Raw genomic sequence first — 24,340 nt, 5'->3', positions numbered from 1 at the left:
GGAGGGTTAAAAACAGAGTAGATCTAAAATATTTGAAAACGGTTATCAGAGGCCGGGCATGGTGGCTCACGCCTGTAATCCCAGCACTTTGGGAGGCTGAGGCGGGTAGATCACAAGGTCAAGAGATTGAGACCATCCTGGCCAACATGGTGAAACCCCATCTCTACTAAAAATAGAAAAAATTAGCTGGGTGTGGTGGTGTGCACCTGTAGTCCCAGTTACTCGGGAGGCTGAGGCAGGATAATTGCTTGAACCTAGGAGGCAGTGGTTGCAGTGAGCTGAGATCACACCACTGCACTCTGCAGCCTGGGCCACAGTATGAGACTCCGTCTCAAAAACAAACAAACAAAAAAACAGTATCAGAGAAGATGGAGGGAACAAATCAGTGCTAAAAAGGTCTAAAGTCCTTATATTGTTTGGGAGGTAGTTATATTCACCTTAATTTAAAACGAAAAAAATTTTAAGAGACGGTGTCTCACTATGTTGCTCAGGCTGGAGTGCAGTGGCTATTCACAGGTGTGATGATAGCATACCACAACCTTTAATTCTTGGGCTCAAGTGATCCTCCCACCTCAGCCTCCCAAATAGCTGGGACTACAGGTATGCACCACCATGTCCAACTTCACCTTAAATCTTAACTTACCTATGAATGTTAAAAATTCAAGAATAACCACTAAAAACTAAAAATCAAACGTATAATTTCTGAATCAATACAGCAGGAAAGAGAGAATATAAAAAACTCCATCCAATAAAAGCAAAAAAGAAGGACAAAAGTAAAGCAAAAAAATGGCAAAAAAACCATGAAATAAGATATTAGAAATAAGCACAAATATATCAGTAAATATAATAAATGAACACTGATTATGCTTGCTGCTAATTATTTAAAGGAATGAAATCTAGGTACATGCTGGACACAACTACAACATAATCAAACAGCCTGAAAGTAAAGGGATATCCAATTTACAAGAAATACAGAGGAGAAAACAACACATTAAATGACATCACAGAGACTCCATTAGCAAAACTCAGACTCTGAAAAACACTTCAGAACAAACATCTTGTTTCTTCAACAAAGAAAACTTCAAGGAAGAAAAAGGAGAGAAGGAACCCAGAAGTTAAGAGACTTATAAGCCATCAACCAATGTCCACTTATAGATCTTACCTGGGTTCCAACTGTAATAATTAAAAAGCTTTTGTTTTGCTTTTTTTTGAGACGGAGTCTCGCTCTGTTGCCCAGGCTGGAGTGCAGTGGCATGATCTTGGCTCACTGCAAGCTCTGCCTCTTGGGTTCAAGCAATTCTCCTGCCTCAGCCTCCTGAGTAGCTGGGACTACAGGCACCCACCACCACACCAGGCTAATTTTTGTATTTTTAGTAGAGACAGGGTTTCACCATATTGGCCAGGCTGGTTTCGAACTCCTGATCTTGTGATCCGCCTGCCTCAGCCTCCCAAAGTGCTGGGATTACAGGTGTGAGCCACTGCGCCCCGCCTAAAAAACTATTTATTGAAACGAGACAATTGGCAACATTTGAACCCTGATTAGATCTATAAGTATATTAAGAATTTTTTTAAGGAGTGTCAATATTATTGTGCTTATGTTTTAAAAATGGACCTGATCTTTTAGAGATACATGTAAAATATTTATACATAAAATAATGTGCTGTCTGGGTTTCGTTTCAAAATAATCAAGAAAAAGGTGAAGAGTGGGTGGGTGTGGGTGGGTGTATAGGTAAAAAAGGGATTGGTCATGAGTTGATAATGATTAAAGTTTGTTGATGAGTATATGAAAGTTAATTGTATGATTCTGCCTTCTATTAAAATAGCATAGAAATTTTACATAAAATTTAAAAAAATAAAACATATCAAAAAGATATACCAGAACACAGGGGTACTATGTTCATATTAAACAAAATTGACTATAAGTCAAAAAGGATTATTGGGGATAATAATGATAAAAGAGACAAAATCCAACAAGAAATATAACAATCCCGAACTATATTCACCTTATAGCCTTAAGATGAATGTAACAGATTTACAAGGAGAAATAATTCCACAATCATTATGGGTAATTTTTAATGCAACCTTCTGAGAAATGAATGGATCAAGCTGACTAAAGAATCAGAAAAAATATAAAAAAACTGGACAATACAATTTAGAAGCTTGACCAAAGGGAGATATATACACATACACTACATACAACCAACAGAAAATATTTGGTCTCTTCAAATAAATGTGGAACATAATGTAAAAACTATCCTCAGCCACAAGAGAAATTTTAACAAATATCTAAGGATTGATATCATCATACACATCAGCTAACCAAAATGCAATGAAAATGCAAATCAGCCACAAAAACATAGCCCAATATTAGAATGCTTAATATTTAGAAGCTAAAAACTCCTTTTACAAGCTAAAGAAATCATAATGCGAACTACAAACTATGTAGACCTGAACACCACCAGATGATGATGAGTATCAACATTCTTGTCTAGGTCCATGCAGGAACATATTCAGCCTCAATTACACATATTAGAAAATAAGAAAAAATAAAGTTAGAAAAAAGCCAACAAGTTAATCCAAAATAGAAGAAATAATAAAGATTAATGAAAACGGAAACTGAGAAACAAAGAGAATAAACACTGGTTTTTGAAAAGACTAAACTGACAAGACTGAATGAGAAAGAGAACACAGGTATGAACCACAGACACAGCAGAAAGTAAAAACAACTATTCTAATTTCATTCTTTCAATAAAAAATGAAAAAACTTAATACCTCACCACTGCCTGGCCATTTTACCAGAACCTCAAATTCCAGCTCAGCTGATGATCACAGACAAACAGCAACCTCAGCACAAAGCTCTGTGCAATCCTCAGCACTATGAGGCCAATGGCTTGGAATCCACAAAAACTGAGCTCCAGGCCACACTTGCCCCATCCTGGTATAAAATCCAGAGGAGGTTATTGCCTTCTCAAAAAAAAAAAAAAAAAAAAAAAAAAGGGCTGTGAGGTGGAAGCTAATCACATTACAAAAAAATAATCCTAATCTAAAAATTCGGAAGCTTATGACTTAAGCTCACATATGAAAACTACTCCTACTTCTGGCACTCCACAAAGCAATGCTTATTCTTTCAGGTCAACTAAAGCAAGACTTCAGCCAGCCCCTATCAGCCCCTACAAACCTTCTTCAGAAATGCGAATAGTTTTTGAAGCTAATGTTTTATTGAGTTCAGGGCCAGAAGAGAATTCAATGTGATCCACCGGTCCAATCTGTAGAAAAAACACACACAACAAAACAACAGTAATACTTTGATAATTTCAAAAAAACAGTTTTACGTAAGTTTTAAACACTTGCATTAATGCAAAAGTGAAAGAAATGGGATTAAATCCAATATAAGCTAAATGGTAGGGATCAATAAAGCAGAGGAAATTTTTACTTATTTGTAGCTTAACTGAGTTATAAACTTTTAAAAGGCTCAGGAAAATTGTATCATAAAATTTTAGAATGAAGAAGAACCTTAATTACCATCTAGACAAATTCGTATTAAAGATGAGAGAACAAAGCCCAGAGAGATTCAATGACTTTTTTAGTGGCATAACACGGTCAACCCAGGTCTTCAAGACTACTTACTACTCAGTGTCTGCCCAGAGTATCCCTGGGCCTCTTCCAGGACTATAAGCTGTTTTCTTAAGTTAGGAAAGTGAAGATGTTTGTATTTATGTGTACATTATAATAATGTGAGAGCATTTTTAAAAAATATACCAAAACTGCTGGGCCCAGTGGCTCACACCTGTAATTCCAGCACTTTGGGAGGGTGAAGCAGGCAGATCACTTGAGGTCAGGAGTTCGAGACCAGCCTGTCCAACATGGCAAAATCCCGTCTCTACTAAAAATACAAAAATTAGGTGGCATGGTGGCAGGTGCCTGTAATCCCAGCTACTCAGGAGGCTAAGGCAGGAGAATTACTTCAACCTGGGGGCAGAGATTGCAGTGGGCCAAGACTGCGCCACTGCACTCCAGCCTGGATGACACAGTGAGACTCCATCTCAAAACTAAATTAAATAAATAAGTAAATTGTGGTGTGTGTGTGTGTGTATATACAAAATTAACGTTATTTCCTTCAAAGTGGCCATTTTAGAAGACTAAATACCCTCTTTTTCCCTGGGAGATATGTTCCAAGACCCCCAGTGGATGCCTGAAACAGTGGGGGTAGTACCGAACCTTATATATAGTTGTCCCTCAGTATCCATGAGGGATTGGCTCCTGACATCAAAATCCACAGACTCAAGTCCCTCATATAAAATGGTGCAGTATTTGCATATAACCTATACACATTTTTCCCATATACTTTAAATAAGCTCTAGATTACTTATAATATCTAATACAATGTAAATGTTAAATATTAATAGTTGTTATGACGTATTGTTCAGGAATGACAAGAAAAAATCTGCACATGTTCAGTACAGATGCAACCAGCCTTTTTTGTTTTTATTAAATATTTTCAATCCACATTTGGTTGAACTGTCAGATGCAGAACCCAGGGATACAGAGGGCTGACTATACTGTGTTTTTTCCTATGCATACATACCTATGATAAAGCTTAATTTATCAATTAGGCATAGTAAGAGATTAATAATAGCTAAGAATAAAATGGAATGATTATAACAATATACTTTAATCAAAGTTATGTGAATGTGTTTTTTTTCTGTCTCTCAAAATATCTTCTTATACTGTACAGAGGGTAACAGAAACCTCGGAAAACAAAACCGCAAGTAAGAGGGGACTATTGTACTTAAGGGCTTTGAGCAAATGCTTTTGAAACTCTTCCTTTGAAATTGTCTCCCAACCTTGTACCACAATTATAAGTAACTGTTCTAGTGGTGAATCTTTAGTATATAAATGTGATTTTATTAGTGCCAGAATCAAAACTAAGATAGCAAAGACAACCTCTAAACAAATATTTATCAAATGCCCACCATGTGTAGCAAAAGACATTGTCCCTACCTTCGAGTCTTAAAAGGCTTGAGAGAGGAGCCCTATCAGAATTTTTGAGAGCCTTCTCAAAGTGCCAAGTCACCTCCACCTCCCCAACAGATTCAGCAGGGATAGAATGTATACTCTGAAAAAGCATCTGAGTGATCTTGACATGCACAGGAGTCCAAATGCTTAATGGACTCAGATATGTGGAAATTCCCTCCTCCAACTCCTGCTTTGGCTCGCTTTCTCCTGAGTCTCTTATGACTTCAGACTGTTCTCAAGTCTTGTTGAATCCTCATCCTTACAAGGCAGTGTTTCCACAAGATTCTTTACCCTGTTCTTTTCTCCTCTATGTGCTCTCTCTGAGGAGTGCCTATGCTATCATGATTTGAACTTCCTCCTAACTGATTACTCCAAAATCTGTACCTTCAGCCCAGTTGTAGCTCCTCAGCTGCTTTTGAGGAATTGCCTACTTATTTCACAGCACCTCAAATTTATCATGTCCCTGATAGAAATCATTGTGCCTCCCTCCCTCAACACACGCACACGTGCGCGCGCGCGCACACACACACACACACACACACACACACAAACACACACACAACTCTTCCTCTTCCTTAGTTTGGAAAATGGCTCCAGCATTCACCCAGGCTGGAATCTGGACATCACTGTGAATCTCTGTTGTCTTCTTCACCTTCCCACAGCTTATCAATCTCTAAGTCCTGTTAATGCCTTCCCTCCATTCTTACTGCTCAAATTCAGGCATATTGTTATTTCCTGCCATGGATATTAGTGGATCTCAAACACTTATCAGTGGACCTGGTATAGAGCTAGCAGCATAAGAATCATTTGTGAAGCTTGTTAATAACACAAATTCCAGGGCTCTAACCAGACCTACTTAAAATCAGAATTTCAGGGAAATGGGGCCCAGGAATTTGCATTCTTAACAAGTTTCCTAGATGATTCTAATGGGCAGCCATTAGATTTGGAACCACTGTGACCCATGTGGTCTCCTTGCTCCCAGGCTTATCCTTTCCAATCTACCCTCTACACTACTGTCTGCATATCTGATCATCTCCCTTCACTGTTTAAAAGTCTTCAGTGGTTTCCTACTGCCTGCTTATAGGAGAAAATCCCAATCGCTTGACATGGTAAATGCTTTCTGTTCCTCCTTGTCTCCCCTCTCCTACCTCTACTGCCAGATGTCTTAAAGTCCAATCCCACTAACTTCCACCTCTAAGTAATGCTCATACAGCTCCCCAAACACTCTATGCCATTTGGTACCTTTCTCCTTTGCTCACAATATTTTGTCAGCTTTTCTTTAATTAACTGATGAATACCAATTCATTACCAGCTCGAGTCACCTCTACAAAGCCTTCTCTGATGCCACAGCTTCACTTACCCCGTCCAGTCACAACACGCCAGGCATATCTATGTGCCTCATTAGACCCAGTATGTATGTATTTATTGGCATATACATCTATCTTCTTTTATTAGATTTTACACTCCTTGAGAGTAGGTACTATGCCTTATTTATCTTTCTATTCCTAGAATTTAGCACAGGGCCTAATATGCAGTAGATGCTCAATAAATGTTTGTTGAAGGAATTAATGATTCATGAACTCTTGTGAGAGTGAGCAAGCCAGGATCAAGACTAGATTTGGGTATAAATCAAGTATCTGGCTGTAGATAATGACCACTAAACTAGCTCAAAAGGCAATTTCAAAAGAGATTCTTTGAAGTAAGGAGTTCCAACAACTGCTTTGATGCTGAACATTTATTTGGATGTGACAGATCTAAATCTGGATTTAAAAAAACAGAAAGCAGGCCAGGTGCAGTGGCTCACATCTGTAATCCCAGTACTTTGGGAGGCTGAGGTGGGAGGATCACTTGGGCCCAGGAGTTGGAGACTGGCCTGGGCAACATGGTGAAACCCCAAATCTACCAAAAAAAAAAGAGGAAAACCACCAAATAAGCATCATAATATCATTACTTAGTATTAATATTTTTAGCAGTAGTCCTGCCTCATATCCTCTCAGTATAGTTTCACATATGCTTAATCTAAATTTTTAAATGTGTTAAATGTTTGGATTAAAGGTGTACTATAAACCTAATAAATACATTTTTTAATGTCAACATGCTAGCAACCTGGAATATTTGTAAGGTAAGTCAATAATGAAATTCTTATCCTGCAGACTATTTTGCATTTCCCAATATTAGACTTTAAGACATTTAACTTTGTTTTTTTTTAAGAGGCAGGGTCTTGCTCTGACACCCAGGCTACAGTGCAGTGGCACAATAATGATTTACTGCAGCCTTGAACTCCTAGGCTCAAGTGATCCTCCCACCTCAGCCTCCCAAGTAGCTAGGACTACAGGTGCACACCACCATACCCAACTTATTATTATTTTTATGGAGATGAGGTCTCGCTATGTTGCCTGGGCTGATCTCAAACTCCTGGCCTCAAGTACCAACCATGGTCTCATTTAACCTATTATGTGTAACATATTTGTTCTTTAATCCTTTTGATATAAATTGTTCTTCCTTTAAAAAACAAAGGACAAAATGTGTAAAATTTGAGACTTCCTATTTTATTTAACTACCATTATATATAAACATTAATTTATGTTTTATGTCTACCTTCTACAGAAAACTAGGCTGGTGTGGTGGCTCACATCTATAATCCCAGCACTTTTGGAGGCCAAGGCAAGACTGCTTGAGGCCAAGAATTCGAGGCTAGTTCAAGCAAAATAGGGAGAACTCGTCTCCACAAAAAAGTTTTAAAAACTTAGCTGGGAGTGGTGGCACACACCTGTAGTCCCAGGTACTCAGGAGGCTGAGGTGGGAGGATTGTTTGAACCTGGGAGGTCGAGGCTGCAGTGAGCCATGATCGCATCACTGCACTCCAGCCTGGATAACAGAGCAAGACTATGACTCAAGAATAAAAAGAAAAAAAGATATGAAAAATTTCTAAGGAACCGATTACTAACTCTCTTATACAAAATATTTAAAAGAAAATGACAAAAACTCCAAATAGAAGGACAATAATATTTGTAAAATTATAAAATCTTTCAGAGAAAAATGATAATTACAAGTGGGGTTCCTTTAAAATCACATTCTAGTTTTGTAATTCACGTATTTCCTTTCTTGGTAGGAAGCATGGGTTTACTTCCTTTTTGTGTGGGAGGACCCTAGAAAAAGCTTTATTTAGAGCAGAAGGTCAGCTGAATAGCCCTATATCTACCGAAGAAACTAAATTTATACTTTAAAATGTCCCAACAAACAAAACTTTAAGCATCTTTAGGGAAGATGGCTTCACTGAATTCTACCAAACATTTAAGGAAGAAATAGTACCAATCCTATAAAAAATTTTCCAAAATATAGAAGAGAGAGTAATATTTTCCAACTCATTTTATGATAACAGCATTATACATGGGTTTACTTCTTAAAAGCTTAAGGTAATGGTTCTCAACTGAGGGTGATTTTGGCTCCCAGGGAACATTTGGCATTATCTAGAGACATTTTTGACTGTTACAACTAGGGAGCAGTGCCACTGGAAACTAGTGGGTAAAGACCAGGGATGCTGCCAAATATCCTACAACGCATGGGACAGTCCCCCACAACAAAGAATTACCTGGCTCAAATGTCAATAGTGCTGAGGTTGACAAATCCTAGCTTAAAGAAAACAAATTTGTCATTATTTTGAAAAATCAAGTATCCAAAGTTATATCACACTACAAATCTAATAATTCAGTTGCAAACAAAAAACTAAAAATAAAGGTAGTCTACCTTATCACAACGTAGATCTAGCATTTCAGGCTTGGGGAAATCCTGCTCTATGTTTTCAGCAATGTTCTGTATTGCTAGCAACTGCTCGTCAATTTTCTGAAGCTTAGCAGTGAGATGCTCTAGTCGGTGAGCTGCAGAGCTTGGTGCAGGGCAAGCTTCAGAGACACCTTGCAGCCGTTTCCACAATAGATAATCTCCCACAGAGTCTGACTTTGTGTTCTGTCCTTTGAATTGGAACTCTGGTTTTGGCAGATCTAAATAATAAGAGTAAAAGCAGAATTGATTATAATTAAAGAAGAGGTATTATTGATGATCTCATTTTTTGATGACTTCATTTTAAATCAACACAACGCTACTTTCCAAATCAGTTTTAATTAAATATACCTAAAAATTCCTTCTCAGCTTCTTGATTTCTGGGATAAGAATACATAAATTACTACAACAAAGTTCCACACACAAGGAAGTCTGAATATTACTTTTATCCCTTGCTACAAACATATACTTCATCAAAAAGCAACTTTAATATTTTTATGACTTTTTCAAATTCTACTTGAAAATCAAAAACATCACACATTAAAAGCTGGCCCCAATATTGGCTATTACTGACTTTATATGAGATCTCAGGCAAACATTAAACCTCCTAAAACCAAAATCAAAGCCAATGACTCTTCTTATTCTTAAACTCAGTTGTTCAGTTGATTCTTCTCCCAAATTTGCAATACTTCTTTTTTTTTTTTTTAAGAGATAGAGCCTCGCTTTGTCACCCAGGCTGGTCTGAACTCCTGGGCTCAAGCAATCCTCCCACCTCAGTCTCCCAAAGTGCTGGATTACAGGCGTGAGCCACTGCATCTGGTCTGCAACACCTTTTTTAAATGCACTCTTTTTCTGATGTCGGGGTCTCCTCCTCGCTGTATTGCTCATACTTCTTCTACTATCCATTCCTTTTACCCATCAGTACTTCCTGGGCTGCCAGCCTCAACTCACTTCTCTACTCACTCTTCCCACTTTCTCTGAGTTATGTCATTGATGAAAGAACCCAAATCCATATGGCACTCTTTCTTAGCTCCAGCTCCTTATATCTTGAACATCCCAGTTAGGTTGTCCCATAAGCATATAAAAATGAATTCATTGCTTCTGCCCCTCCAAATTGCTCCCTCTTCCTTGTTCCACAGCTCAGCAAATAGCACCACCATTCGGTTTCACAAGCCAGAGACCAGAAAGTCACTCGAGGCTCCTCTCTTTCCTTCAGATCCAAAGTGACAACAAGTATTGATGATTCTACCTGCTAAACACCTACATTCTTAATACCACTACTTGGCTGAAGCTTTCACAATAAATAGACCCCAAATCATATCCCTATCTGTAATTTATCTCTATCCTATCTAGTCCATCTTCCACAACAGGCCCAGAGAGATCTTTTAAAAACAGAAATCATGTTCCTTTTCTGTCCAAAACTCTTCAGTGTGTCTCCAATGCCTTCACCTTAAAAGTCCAAATGTCTCCATATGACAGATAATGGCACACATCATCTTTCCTCTACCTCTCCAGCTTCATCTCTTGCTATTTCTTTAAACAAACAAACAAAATACTACTCCATTTGACTCCAACCATAATGAACTTTAATTTTCTTTTCTTTTCTTTAAGACATGGTCTTGCTCTAGCACCCAGGCTGGAGTGCAGTGGTGAGGTCTTGATTTACTGCAACCTCTGCCTCCTGGACTCAAGCAATCCTCCTGCCTCAGCCTCTTGAGTAGCTGGGACTACAGGTGTGTGCCACGACACCTGGCTTATTTTTCTATTTCTTGTAGAGACAGGGTCTCACTATGTTGCCAAAGCTGGTCTCAAACTCCTGAGCTCAAGCAATCCACCCGCCTTAGCCTCCCAAAGTGTTGGGATTACAGGTGTGAGCCACCACACCCAGCCAAACTTTTTCTCAAACTAAGCAAGTTCCATTAACTTATTGCAAAATCTATTCTCTCTGCCTGATAAATGAAATTAATCTGTAGTTTATGGTCATTTGAAATGCTGGCCTAAGATACTCGGGTCACAGAGAGAAAAGTAAAACGTATCTATCTAAGCTACTAAATGACAGAGCTGGGATTCAAATCCAAGTCTCTTCTATTTGAATCTAAAACCCAGGCTCTTTTCACGTTCCCACATACTTCCCCTGTCTGAAAGATTGCTAGCTTCATACATCCTCCATCCACCACTCATGCACCGTAGCAGCCCCATGACAGGAGAGAGAATATGAAGGCTTTAAAATCTGAAATGCTGGCACTTGTTTGTATATGCAGCTGTAATACATATGCCCTAACACATCCTAACCCACCCCTTCCTTGCTGCTCGTGTCTCCTGAGTGCCCACTGTCGTTAAACAATAATCAGGCAGAGCTAGACTCTGTGCCCAAGCATCTTGCAACCACAGGGCTGACTAAGTCCATACCTCACAACCACCGCGGAACCTAGGGGAGACTTAGGTTTCTGTTGCAGGAAGTCTGATTGCATATTGGATTAATCTAACCAGTCACAGGATATAGTAGCTTCAGGTTGTGGAGGGATATTCTTCTAGGCTGGGTGTGGTGGCTCATGCCTATAATCCCAGTACTTTGGGGAGGCTGAGGTGGAATGATCACTTCAGACCAGGAGTTTAAGACCAACCTGGGCAACATAGTGAGACCCTGTCTCTATAAAAAATTTTAAAAATTAGCTAGGCATGTTGGTGTGTGCTTGTAATCCTAGCTACTTGGGAGGCTGAGGCAGGAGGATCCCTTGAGCCCAGGAGTTCAAGGCTACAGTGAACTATGATCACACCACTATACCCCAGCCTGAACAGCTCAGCAAGACTCTGTCTCTAAAACACAACAACATACACATATATATGTATTTTATTAAAAATTTTAAATATAGTCTTCTAAATCTTGCAAAAAGTTACCATAATGCAATCTGACTATAAAACTGAGTATTTATAAGTACCATTGAATTGCATACACCTGGCCATAAAGATGGAAACAACAGACACTGAGGACTACAAGACGGAGAAGGAGGGAGGAAGGTAAGGGATGAAAACCTACCTATTGGGTACTATGCTCACTACCTGGGTGATGGGTCCAATCATACCCTAAACCTTAGCATCATGCAATATACCTATGTAACAAACCTGTACATGTGTCCCGAATTTGAAATAAAAGTTGGGGAAAAAAGTACTGTTGGCTACCATGCCTGTTTATTTGCGGTGTGCTATTTGAGAATTTCCCATCTTTTACAATATGAGAATTGCTTGCTAACATCAAAACATTCATGAACTCACACAGAATATTTATTTTTAGCCTTATTAATTGAGAAAAGACATAAGCATAAACAGATCTGTGACTTCTTACAAAATATCCATGGGTCTCAGCTTTGAAATCATGTCTCTATTTCATTTACCTACTTGCTCCCATGCTCCTTAGCAAGGGACAACCCTTTTTCTGGTTTCTTTTGCAATTACCAAATTTTGGTGCTTGTTTCCAATACAACAGTAATTCAGGAGGAGAGGGTCATGCTATACCTCTTGGCTGTTTACCTTTGTTCTGCTGTATGTCTGATGGTGTAGGTGAGGTGACACTAGGCTCCTTCACTTCTGTAATGCCTGCTCTCAAGCTTTTTCCATCCAGACAAGCTGGAGTTACTTCTGCAGGTTTAGAAAATAAATCCATAGAGGAATTGGCTGATTCTATCAAGAATATGAAAAGCATTCAAAGACTGATTCTAAACTTCTAAATAAGGTAATCCAAAGATTAACAGAACATTTCTGTGCATATAAATATCCAAAAATACAGTAGGTTTGTAGGAGAAGAGGTAAGAGATGTGAGTAGGGATAACAATGCTATATTAGAGAACTTTTCAAATTATATTTGTTTTAAAAGTAGGAAAAAATTACCTTGACTATTAAAATTATGCGGGGGAACAGCATTAGTAATTGAAGCTGCCATATAATGTAACTCTGCAGACGATGGAACTGCTAGATGATCGCTTTGCTGTTTGATAACATTATCATTTGAAGGCTCTTCTTTCACAGGTAATTCCTGTAGAAGATCATCAGCTTCAATGTCAATCACATTTATGTAAGTATGTCCAACCTGAGCCAAAACACATAAAACCAAAGAGGGTTACATTCTTTTTACTCTATATGGTCACTCTGCCAAAATAAAAAAAAAAAAAAAAAAAAAGGCCTAATTCTTCACTCTTATTAAAAACAAGGAAAGAAGGGCCTGAATGTGCCTAACTTACGAAAAGGAGCAGGAAGTATGTATTATTGGTCTTAGTTTACAATATTTTTGGCATAATGCTTAAATTAATTTTTGAACTTTTACTACAAAGCTACATAGATGAGATTTTTAACCTCATTTCATCTACACAATTGAGTAATGTCTAGATGACCATAATACATTTTAGCACAAAGGTATTATTAAAACTTCTGAATAAAACACAAACCAAGTTTGTTACTGTATGCGGTGTTGAGGGTGACAAAGGTTTCTCTGACATTTCAGTGGAAAGCTTCAGATTTAGATAGACATCTGGGACCAAGAGCTGAGGAGCAGTCAAAGGCTCATGTTCTGAAAATTAAAAAAGAAATAATCAGGAACATTTAAAAAAAGGCTGTAAACTGCTCCAAATCATCAGCTTTGTATGAACAAGTTAGCAACAAACAACATAAATTGTACTTCTTGAAATCTAAGTAGAAGTGACATGGGTATAAATAATTAAAGTAAATTCTATTCTAAGGGCAATTTAGAGTAATTCATAATTGAATGGAAGCTATTGTTTTTCTCATATGAATGATCCACAAGAACAATAAAGTAACTAAATTACATCAAGAAAATGCTAAAATTTCCTATTTCCATATCAGATATATTAAGTCATGTTTGTCTACTTTAGGGAAGTTTCAACAAAACCAGATTTTAGAAGATTAACCTATAACTAATTTTTTTTTTTACTTGAACACTTTCTTGTTATTTGCTTATTTTTATTGACAGCTTTATTGAAACATAATTCACAATTTTTTTTTTTTTGAGACAGAGTCTCGCTCTGTCTCCCAGGCTGCGGTGCAGTAACATGATCTAAGCTCACTGCAACCTCTGCCTCCCAGGTTCATTCTCCTGCCTCAGCCTCCTGAGTAGCTGAGACTATAGGCGCCCCCACCACACCTGGCTAATTTTTTTGTATTTTTAGTAGAGACTGGATTTCACCATGTTAGCCAGGATGGTCTCGATCTCCTGACCCTGTGATCCGCCCGCCTCAGCCTCCCAAGTGCTGGGATTACAGGCGTGAGCCACCACACCCAGCTAATTCACATTCTTTAAAAGGGTATCATTCAGTGGTATATACTGTATTCACAGAGCCTATAATTAAATTTTACCACCTAAGGTATTTTAACATCTAAATTTCACAAATGTTAACTGTTTCTTATTTAACAGTAAAATAAACAGGCCTGTCACAGCAGATCAGCAGACAGTTTAACTCTGTGCCTTTTGTTCTTGGCCTCTAGCCTTATCTTCTAGCACTGTATTTTCAATAAAGCACTATTTTCAAATGTAACTCATATTGAGTACTTGTTACCAAAGCTTGAATTTAAACCACTTAAAACTAGAAAAAAAAAGGAAAATAAAAATACTGAAATCATTCTCTCTCTAATTGATTGGTTTAACTGCTTTTTTATGGGGGATGGTGACTAGCTTTGGCATCATGCAGATATATCTTTAATAAGTCATACTGTTCTTAGGAAAAAAAAGAAATCACACATGATGTGCAAGAAATTATTTGCTCTTGGTACCACATTCAGAAACAACTTCTTGAGAAGTAGCTTCCTTATCTTGTAGTACATTAAAAATTTAAGACAAAAAGATAAAACAAAAAAATTTCACAAACACAAGAAAAAATTAAAATATATGAATACAGATAATAAGATATTATGCATAAAAGGTGATAGGTAGAAACAAAGAGTGACAGCTTAACAATGTAATTTTAAATAATTAATGTAATTTCAACTTTTATTATTATTTATATCTTGGGCCTTCACCTAGATGAACAGCAGACTCAGGAAATAGCTGCCAACTTCGATAAACTACTTAGCAACAAAAGCAATGTACCTCCAAGGCTTTCTCAAAGACACGCTTAGATAATGAACATTTAAGAACGTTTCTCAGTTCCGATGTGGTGGTTCAAGCCTGTAATCCCAGCACTTTGGGAGGCCAAGGAGGGCAAATCACTTGAGGTCAGGAGTTTGAGACCAGCCTGGCCAACATGGTGAAACCCTGTCTGTACTAAAAATACAAAAATTAGCCAGGCGCGATGGAGGTCACCTGCCAGGAGACCTTGGCTATTTGGGAGGCTGAGGTAGGAGAACTGCTTGAACCTGGCAGGCGGAGGCAATCTTGAGCCAAGATTGCACCACTGCACTCCAGCCTCCAGCCTGGGAAACAGAGCAAGACTCCATCTCAAAAAAAAAAAAAGTTTCTCAAATGCGGAGTCATCATTTATATTAAAACCATTTTACGTGTACTCAACTTCATTCAGAAAGAAATACAAATTAAAATAATGACTTTTTTTTTTTTTTTTTTTGAGACAGAGTCTTGCTCTGTCACCCAGGCTGGAGTGCAGTGGCACAATCTCGGCTCACTGCAAGCTCTGCCTCCCAAGTTCATGCCATTCTCCTGCCTCAGCCTCCCAAGTAGCTGGGACTACAGACGCCCGCCACCACACCTGGCTAATTTTTTGTATTTTTAGTAGAGACGGGGTTTCACCGTGTTAGCCAGGATGGTCTCGATCTCCTGACCTAGTGATCCGCCCACCTCAGCCTCCCAGAGTGCTGGGATTACAGGCGTGAGCCACCGCGCCTGGCCTATAATCACTTTTTTTGACCTATCAGATTGGCAAAGTTAAAAAGTTTAGCTAAGTCACAGTAATAACCAAAAAATTCTCTTATGCAGGAAGATACTCACTGAAGCATAATTTGTAGGAGAAAAAACTGGAAACTGTCTAATGTATAGCTGGAAGAAGGAATACGCTTATGAAGCACTTTTTTGATGACACAGGGACATGTTTGCCATACATATAAATCAAAGTGAAATGAACAGGATACAAAATACAGGTATCCCTTGTAATGCAAATCTAATCCACTCCTGTAAATGTGCTGGATAGTGAATTTTCTGATTCCAGGAGACTTTATGACAGTATTTCAAATGGAAATAAAAAGGTGTCCTAGCCCATCTAATTTTCCCAAACATCATTAAACAACTCTTAAATACTTAAATAAAAACCCATCAAGGATAACTACATATAAAGCATTTTAAATATAACTTTTTGATTAATATTCATTTAATTCATTAGTTAGCATTCAATATGCAATAATACTGAACACATTAGAGATGAATTGCCGTCAACATTGTAGCAAATGTACTATGATGTAAATAACAAAATAAATAATATGTTAAAGATACACTCTAATTTAAGAGCATCCCATGGTACTTGGAAAAATACAACATTGGGACCCAGGAGGATTAAACTAAACTCTCATGGAAAAGCTAGAGAAGATAGCCAATAATATCTGGACAATGAGAGTTTAAATAGTAAGGGAGGACACCTATGCTATATACTGTATCTAACAATGTAAAATGCACAAAAGACTGAAAGAAAAAACAATATCAAACCGTTATTGCTAAGTGGTGTGATTATGGTTAATTTTCATCTTCTTCATAGATTGCTAAATCACCCAAATATTCTACAATGATTACATTTTTAAAACATAAGATAAAGTTAGGCCAAAAATCACGCACAAGGTTCTGTACATGGGTAAAAGAAACTGTTTACTAAAAATCATAAAAAAGAATTACTATGATACAATGGGTAGAGCACTATTCAAGATGCTATTCGTAATGATAAATAATATTAAAGAGGAAATTTGTCAGGAAACATTCCAAATAATAGGTCCTCCAACACTTATTTCCTCTACTCCTGGACACAGTTACATACCCCTCCCTCACCGAACCCAGTCCAGTCCTTCCTAGCTCACCTTCACTAGCCACAATCCCAGGCCTCCCAATCTTGGGCATGCAATTCCAGTGAAGGTAATCAATAACATAGATAATCCAAATTCAAAGCATTATTTTTACTGACTTAGGATGTAGTCTATGGCAATTTTGAAGAAAAGTATTATGTTTAAGTTATAAATTTGATTTCTACAGTATATACCAAGATTGGAGAGAAAAATCTAGGCAGAGTAAATAATATCACATAATTTAAAATTCCCTTTAAATCACTGCCTTAAAGGAAAAGTCTAGATAACTTAATTGTATCAAAATACACGAATTTTTTTAAAAAGAAAAACAGCATTTACCTAGGTCTGTATTTGTACTTGCATCTTGACTTCCCATAGCTTTCTTTTTTACAGAGGCCATGAAATGCAATCCAGCTGAAGTATTATCATCTTGTAGCATTTCTTAAATATAACAAAACATTGGAAGTAATCATTGAGAAGCTAACATATTACCAGGAGCCCAGCCCAGCAGCACAGTACCTAACTCAATGGAAGTAAAATGTAGGGTGTCAGGATGTTATTAAATTTTTTTTTTTTTTTGAGATGGAGTCTGGCTCTGCTGCCCAGGCTGGAGTGCAGTGGCGCAATCTCGGCTCACTGCAACCTCCACCTCCCGGGTTCAAGTGATTCTCCTGCCTCAGCCTCCTGAGTAGCTGGGATTACAGGTGCCCGCCACCATGCCTAGCTAATTTTTGTATTTTTAGTAGAGACGGGGTTTCACCACGTTGGCCAGGCTGGTCTCAAACTCCTGACCTCAAGTGATCCACCCGCCTCAGCCTCCCAAAGTGCTGGGATTACAGGCCTGGGCCACCGCGTCCAGCCTAAAATGGGCTTTCTGAATGAAGTGTTATGTAAGTTGAATCTCAAAGACATGGTAGAATCAAAACCAAAACTGTTGAGGACTCTGCATGTCCAGCTTAGAAACCTAGATATTCTTCTGGCTAATGAAGATCCAGTAGAAGCTGTTAAGCAGAGAAATGATATGGTCAGATTCATATTCTAGGAAAACAATCTAGCCAGTGTGTGGAAAATAGGTTTGAGTAGATATATCTAGTAATGGTGAGGGATGGGGAAACAGGTTAAATTTAAGAATTACAAAGGAAGCAAAATAGGTAAGAATTGGTTACTAAATGGATAGGAGAGAAGACAGAATTCAGAATCATGTGTTTCTGGCTTAGACTGATATCAACACAAATGGAGAAAGAGAACATAGGAGGAAAAAACAGTTGGGGCAGAGTAGAAATAAGGAATTCAGAATTCACATGGTGTACCTGAGGTAATTCCTACACAAGTGGAAAAACTCAAGAGGAAAGAAAATCAAAATCCAAAGTCTACTGTGAGAGTTTGGGTTTACACGTGCATTTCTCTGGGCGATCTCCCAGGAAGACTAGGTAGAATCAGAAAGTATTAATTCTGGAGCATTGTGGTATAATAAAAAATATATATTTGGTCTACAAAGACCCAGTTTCTTGCATACAGGTCCTCAGAATCTTGGGATTTCCTGATAGGAGTGTCTGTTATTTCTAACGAGCCCCTTTTGATCATACCTAAGTTTATGCTAGAGGTGTCTCTTTGCGAGCCCCTAGATAGCTTCAGTATAGGCCCTAGTCACCAGAGGAACCAACCACATGATGAGAGGGTTAGAACTATCAGCCCCCAATTTCACCCATCCTACTGCCACTTCTGGGAAAGAGAAGGGGCTGGAGATTAAGCTCAATCACAATGGCCAGTGATTTAATCAATTATACCTATGTACTGAAAAGTCAATAAAAATTCTGAAGCAAACAGGTTAAGGGAGATTCCAGGTTGGTGAATACATGGATGTGCTAGGAGAGTGGCCATCCCAGAGACGGCATGGAAGCCCTGTGCTGCCCACCCCCACCACTGCCTTGCCCTGCGCATCTCTTCCATTTGGCTATTCCTGAGTTGTATCCTTTATAATAAAATTGTAATCATAAGTAAAGTGCTTTCCCAATTTCTGTGGGTTTTCTAATCAATTATCAAACCCGAGTTGAGGCGGGTGGAGTATAGGAACCCTTGAATTTGTAGTCAGCTGGGCAGAAATGTAGGTAGCCTCATTTTCATATTGTACATATTTCTAGAAAGCTAATTTTAACTCTAAACTTAGACATTACATTAATCATACACATACATACCAAAAGGAATGTCGAAGTCATCCAAAGGATGCGAACCACAATTTTCTTGTTCCTAAATGAATTCCGACAGGATTAATCTATGATCAACTCAAAGATGTGTATTATTTTCTAAAAAAAAAAATCAATAGCTCTGAAGATTGAATTCTCAGGTATAACTTCAACTTCCATCATTCTAGACATAATTATTCTATCAAATTATTTGCTCTATCAAAGTAACTCTACAAAAGAGTTCAGAAAATTCATAAGCCAAACAATAAAAAAGGAGCATTACCAATTTAATGTAAAGTTCCTAGGTTACCATGTGCAGCTCTCTTCTACAGAGTAGCTTTGATAATACTCAAATAGTACACCATCCTGTCAAAAATCTTTCATGGACTCAACAAACATTTGTACTAAGTGCCTCTAGACATATTCTTGACGACTGACTGAAAAAGCATGCCTTTTAGAAATCAGTGTAAACAAAACTATTAATACGTTTCTGTTTATTTAATCTGTTGTTGCAAAAATAGTTAGACAGTCACCAAATATAGAAGGTATATTTTAAAAGGCCTGACTTAAAGCTGGGCATTATGGCTCACACCTATAATCCAAGTGTTTTAGGAGGCTGAGGTGGAAGGATCACTTGAGGTCAGGAGTTGGAGACCAGCCTGGGCAACACAGCAAGGTCCCACCTCTCAAAAGATATTTCTTAATTAGCTGGGCATGGTGGCACACACCTGTAGTCCCAGCTATTTGGGAGGCTGAAGCAGGAGGATTGCCTGAGCCCAGGAGGTGGAGGCTGCAGTAAGCTGTATTTGTGCCACTGCACTACAGCCTGCGCAACAGAGCAAGGCCCTATCTCTAAAAAATAATAATAAATTAAATTTTAAAAAAAGACCTGACTTAAAATAGAGGTTACACAACAAACCTGTTTGGGAAATCCTAGAGGAATCTCAGAGAAGGGTGAAACTGTATTAGGAGAAGCCCAAATAACATAACATATACATTAAGATGTCATAGAAATAAGCAAAGGGTGATTTCAAATATAAAAAAGCCACACAGGCAGATGCTCTAAACTGCAGTTTTTGATGTACCATCAAGTTGCTTTTCACATTCAGAACTCTATGTCTACTGCTCTGTGGAGGAAGGCAGCAGGGACTGATATACTAAATGATATAAAGATCCTCCTAGTCACAATCAGAAGCTCCCAGCAGTCAGACTAGATAAACCACAAAGACATACCAAACTCAGTGCACATGCAAACCAGGGAATTATCTATAGCAGTTTTTCTATACCTTGGGTTTCTTAATGATTTCTGAATCATCATTATTAATTATGGAATTCTCTAGTCGAAAAGTCACATTTGGTTTTCTCCTCAGTTTCTCACATCTTTTTTCTTGCAGCTCTTTCTCAGCTCTTCTTCTTTCCCTGTTAAACATAATAGCATAAAACATACTTTTACAACTATAGCAACATTTGCTTTTCATTTATCATGCTATATAGGCATACAGTTGACAAAATTATGTTCATAAATTACTTTCAACAGCATTTAATTAAATTAGCAAGATATTCTGCAAACACAAGCAAATATAAGCAAAACACCAAATGTGAAATTTATTTCTAGAACCTCTACTACTGAACTGACTATTCTATGTTAGTCACTGGAATCTAAAGACAGGGTTATACAACTTAGGTAATTATTAAACTCTCTTTTCTGTGGATTTGAAGCTGGTGCCAGAAACCCTATCAGATACCTCCATTTGTCTATTTGAAGACACTAAGCACACTTAGTCACCTCAGTAAAATCACAGCAAGGAGGAAAGAGGTCTCAGAATGCTAAAGGGAAGACTTAATTTGAAGAGGGAATAGATGGAAACAGAAAATTTCTGGAAAGAGAGCACTAGTAACAGATTTTACAGTCTGATAAATGTGAAATTTTAAAAGTATTTTCTAGACTTAGTAATAATCTACCAATCAATATATGTTGTAAAACACTACAGTAAGTGCTCTTCACTAGAAGTCACAGCCTTGCTTTTCACATACACATTTCTTAGTGCCCTGAAACAATTTACATCACCTACCCTCCTGCTTACTGTAAGTCTAAAGAATATGGTAAGATGATTGGTTCAAAGTATTGGATGATACAGTAGTTCCCGCTTATCCATGGTTTCACTTTCCAAGGTTTCAGTTATCAGAGTTCAACCTTGGTTCAAAAATAGATGAGTTCAGTGCAGTAAGATATTTTGAGAGACAGAAAGATATTACATTCTTATAACTTGTATTACAACATAGTTATAATTGTTATATTTTATTACTAGTTATTGTGCATCGCTTACTGTGCCTAATCTATAACTTAAAATTTATCATTGGCATGTATATATAGAAAAAAAACAAAATATATAATAGGGTTCAGTACTATCTGCGGTTTCAGGTATCCACTGAAGGTCTTGGCATGTATTCCTGGGGATAAGGGAGGACTACTGCATATGGGATATTGTACCAAATATTTGAGCAGCAAATGACTGTTCATCCTATTACAGACACTGTAAAAGAATCCTCCAGTCTATGAATGGTAGGAAAGAATTCCTTAATAAAATGGGGAAAAAAATATAGTATTTGTCTCACAAAATAGGAATTTTTCTCACATAAAATGTTTTCAGATGCATGACACTTGAAAACTGAATGTGCAATTGTGTATAGCCTAGGAGACTGAACCAGATTACTGTGTGATTATAAATAATAATGAACTTGCTGATATATATTATCGAATAAAATTTCACTTAAGTCTTGCCTTTTTTTACTGTCCTTTCCTTGTCTTACTTCAGGTGGTTCTATTTTGACCTTTAGAAGTTGAAGGTGTCCAGCATCACCTTGTTCAAATAAATTATGTGTTAGTTTCTGTTGGCTTTGTTTAAACGCAATGAGGTTTTCAAGTGGGATAAGTTGTGTTTTTTTGCACTAAAAGAAAGAAACAAAGCATAAGAATGACAAATTGCAAACTCAATTATGTAATATTTCAACAAAAGACTGAGGAAAAATACAGTTGTTTAAATTAAACTGTGTAACAGTTAAAACAAATCAAATATAACAAATTGATTTAAACTGGCAATATGAGTGTACATATCTTAGAGAAAAAGTGATTTAAAGTGCTGAAAGTTTCAAATGGGTCATCCTATTTCAGAAATTAAGATAGAAGTTCTCAACCTCCTAATTTCATTCCCTTATTAAAAAGCTTTCCTCTGGCCAGGTGCAGTAGCTCACGCCTGTAATCCCAGCACTTTGGGAGGTTGAGGCGGGCTGATCACAAGGTCAGGAGTGTGAGACCAGCCTGGCCAACATGGTGAAACCCCGTCTCTACTAAAGATACAAAAAATTAGCCAGGCATGGTGGTGCGTGCCTGTAATCCCAGCTACTTGGGAGGCTGAGGCAGGAGAATCACTTGAATCTGGGAGTTGGAGGTTGCAGTGAGCTGAGATTGCGCCATTACACTCCAGCCTGGTGACAGGGCAAGGCTCCGTCTCATATATAAAAACAGAAAAAAACCTTTCCTCTTATAAATGAAATTATATAATGTCGAACATTTAACTTGAAATTGTTTGGAACAGGGAAGATGCAGAGGCACGAAAACCACAGATGGAAAAGACCAGCAATATGCTGAAAATCCCTGAAGCCTTGGGAATTGGGTGATAAAAACTTGGGGTTCTTCTTCGGCTCATTATATGTTCAGAAGAAAAGGAGGCATAGTAAGTATTTTTTCTAAGGAATAACCATTTCCTTTCCCAGTACCATCTTCAAATCATAAAAGTACACCAGAGAATGCATTACTCAATTACCTCCCTAAGATAGTACTGCTCTCCTCAAAACTAGAGCCTAAACCATTTTAATTTCATAAATCAAAAGTTATACCTTTAAAGAGGACTTGGTGGGTTTATAAAACTACCATTTTAATATATGCGCTACTAATCACAGATCTGGATCTATTTAACAAATGTAACCTGTCAAAGATTTGAAGATCATACAATAACTGCTAGGAACCTCAAACAGTATGGGTGCTCACTTGTTCTCCTCTCTACACACACATAAACAAGAGCATCTGGTAATTTTTTTGCTTTTTTTTTTTGAGTGTTTAAATCTTACACAGAGTATCTGGTAATTTTACTTCTTATTTCTTCCCAGAGCAGCAGAAATATCTACAAGAGTCCAGTAAATTCCGGTATTGATAGAAAGACCTAAAACCTTTAAAATACACAATTTTTTAAATAGAGACCACTTCTCCCTACGTTACCCAAGCTAGTCTCAAACTCCTGGGGATCAAGGGATCCTCCCATCTTGGCCTCCCAAAGTATTGGGATTACAGGTATGAGCCACCATGCCCAGCTACAATCATTATTTTAAACCTAATTTTTATATGCTATTTTCTGTAACAAGCATTTTTTTCTGTACAAGAGCTTTTCATTGACCATACAGTACTTATGGTATGAAAAAAATAGTGCAGGACACTGTTTTTGCATTACCATACAAAAATTCATTACCCTATTTTCTGGGGACAAACGTGAATGAAGTAATGACAATCTTGGGTATTTTCTTTCTTCTGCTATAGGCTGGATAGGTGTTGAGGGAACTGTAATAGATGCTCTTGAGGTTGATGGAAACATATTAGGAGGTTTAAGTGGCAGGTATAGTAACGGAAGTCCAAAGGAATGGTGAGGAGATATCTCAAGGGTCCCTGGCTTAACATCAAATCGTTTTTCTGGTTTTATAAACACTGAAGAGTCCTGTTGAGGTGTCAAATTTTCTTGTCCAACATATTGATCCAAGTTCACATGCTTAGGAATTTCTGTAATTACAGTTTCTGCCCATATCTTCTGCTCAACTTCTTTTTTTCTGGCTTCAGTATTATACTGGCTTACATTCAAATGGGATGCTGGAGTAGTTTGTGCTGCTCTCCGTGGCAGAGCAGGTTGGAAGGAGTCAGATAATCCCCAAGCCTCTCTTGGTTGTGGCAGAGGCCTGAAGGGAACTTGTGGAATACTTCCTGTATGTAAGAAAAGGGGCTGGAATTCTTGTTTAGACTTAAATTGAAGCAAAGGAAAGCCATCACCAGGACTAAATGTTTTTGCACGTGAGATAAGTCTAGGTGCCTTCTGAACAACAGAAGGTGTGGACAAAAGGTAGAGGTGAGTATTTCCAGCAGGAGCTGGATAAAACGAAGTGGATGGTAAGTTTTGAGATGATGGAATTGGTCCTCTTTTCTGGGGCTGGCCATTTAATTGACATAAAGGAATATTCCCATGTGTAACATTCTGGAAGAGAAAAAAAATATTATGTAAGTTTAGAATATATTAGAAATGCCTTACTTTGTAAATGGC

At 37.8% G+C, this 24,340-nt stretch overlaps 1 protein-coding gene across 6 annotated transcripts in view; it reads right to left on the bottom strand.

Annotated features, from left to right (window-relative positions):
• Positions 1 to 24,340, bottom strand: part of CPLANE1 (ciliogenesis and planar polarity effector complex subunit 1) — a 142,527-nt gene that overhangs the window by 38,579 nt on the left and 79,608 nt on the right. For 4 of the 6 annotated variants that reach the window (XM_055245869.2, XM_055245870.2, XM_063619556.1 and 1 more), the window contains exons 33-42: positions 23,504 to 24,274; positions 21,763 to 21,929; positions 20,267 to 20,399; positions 18,993 to 19,044; positions 17,137 to 17,238; positions 13,236 to 13,357; positions 12,682 to 12,880; positions 12,310 to 12,474; positions 8,764 to 9,017; positions 3,179 to 3,266 (exon numbers count right to left, since the gene is read on the bottom strand). In XM_055245869.2, the coding sequence (XP_055101844.1) occupies positions 3,179 to 3,266; positions 8,764 to 9,017; positions 12,310 to 12,474; positions 12,682 to 12,880; positions 13,236 to 13,357; positions 17,137 to 17,238; positions 18,993 to 19,044; positions 20,267 to 20,399; positions 21,763 to 21,929; positions 23,504 to 24,274 (2,053 nt within the window). The remainder of the gene's footprint in view (positions 1 to 3,178; positions 3,267 to 8,763; positions 9,018 to 12,309; positions 12,475 to 12,681; positions 12,881 to 13,235; positions 13,358 to 17,136; positions 17,239 to 18,992; positions 19,045 to 20,266; positions 20,400 to 21,762; positions 21,930 to 23,503; positions 24,275 to 24,340) is intronic. The other 2 variants (XM_063619558.1, XM_063619559.1) reach the window with 2 other exon arrangements.

This window comes from Symphalangus syndactylus, chromosome 16 (genome assembly GCF_028878055.3).
Source record: "Symphalangus syndactylus isolate Jambi chromosome 16, NHGRI_mSymSyn1-v2.1_pri, whole genome shotgun sequence".
NCBI lineage: Eukaryota > Metazoa > Chordata > Mammalia > Primates > Hylobatidae > Symphalangus > Symphalangus syndactylus.
Note: the sequence above shows the minus strand (reverse complement) of the source record. Positions and strands in the feature narration are given on the sequence as shown.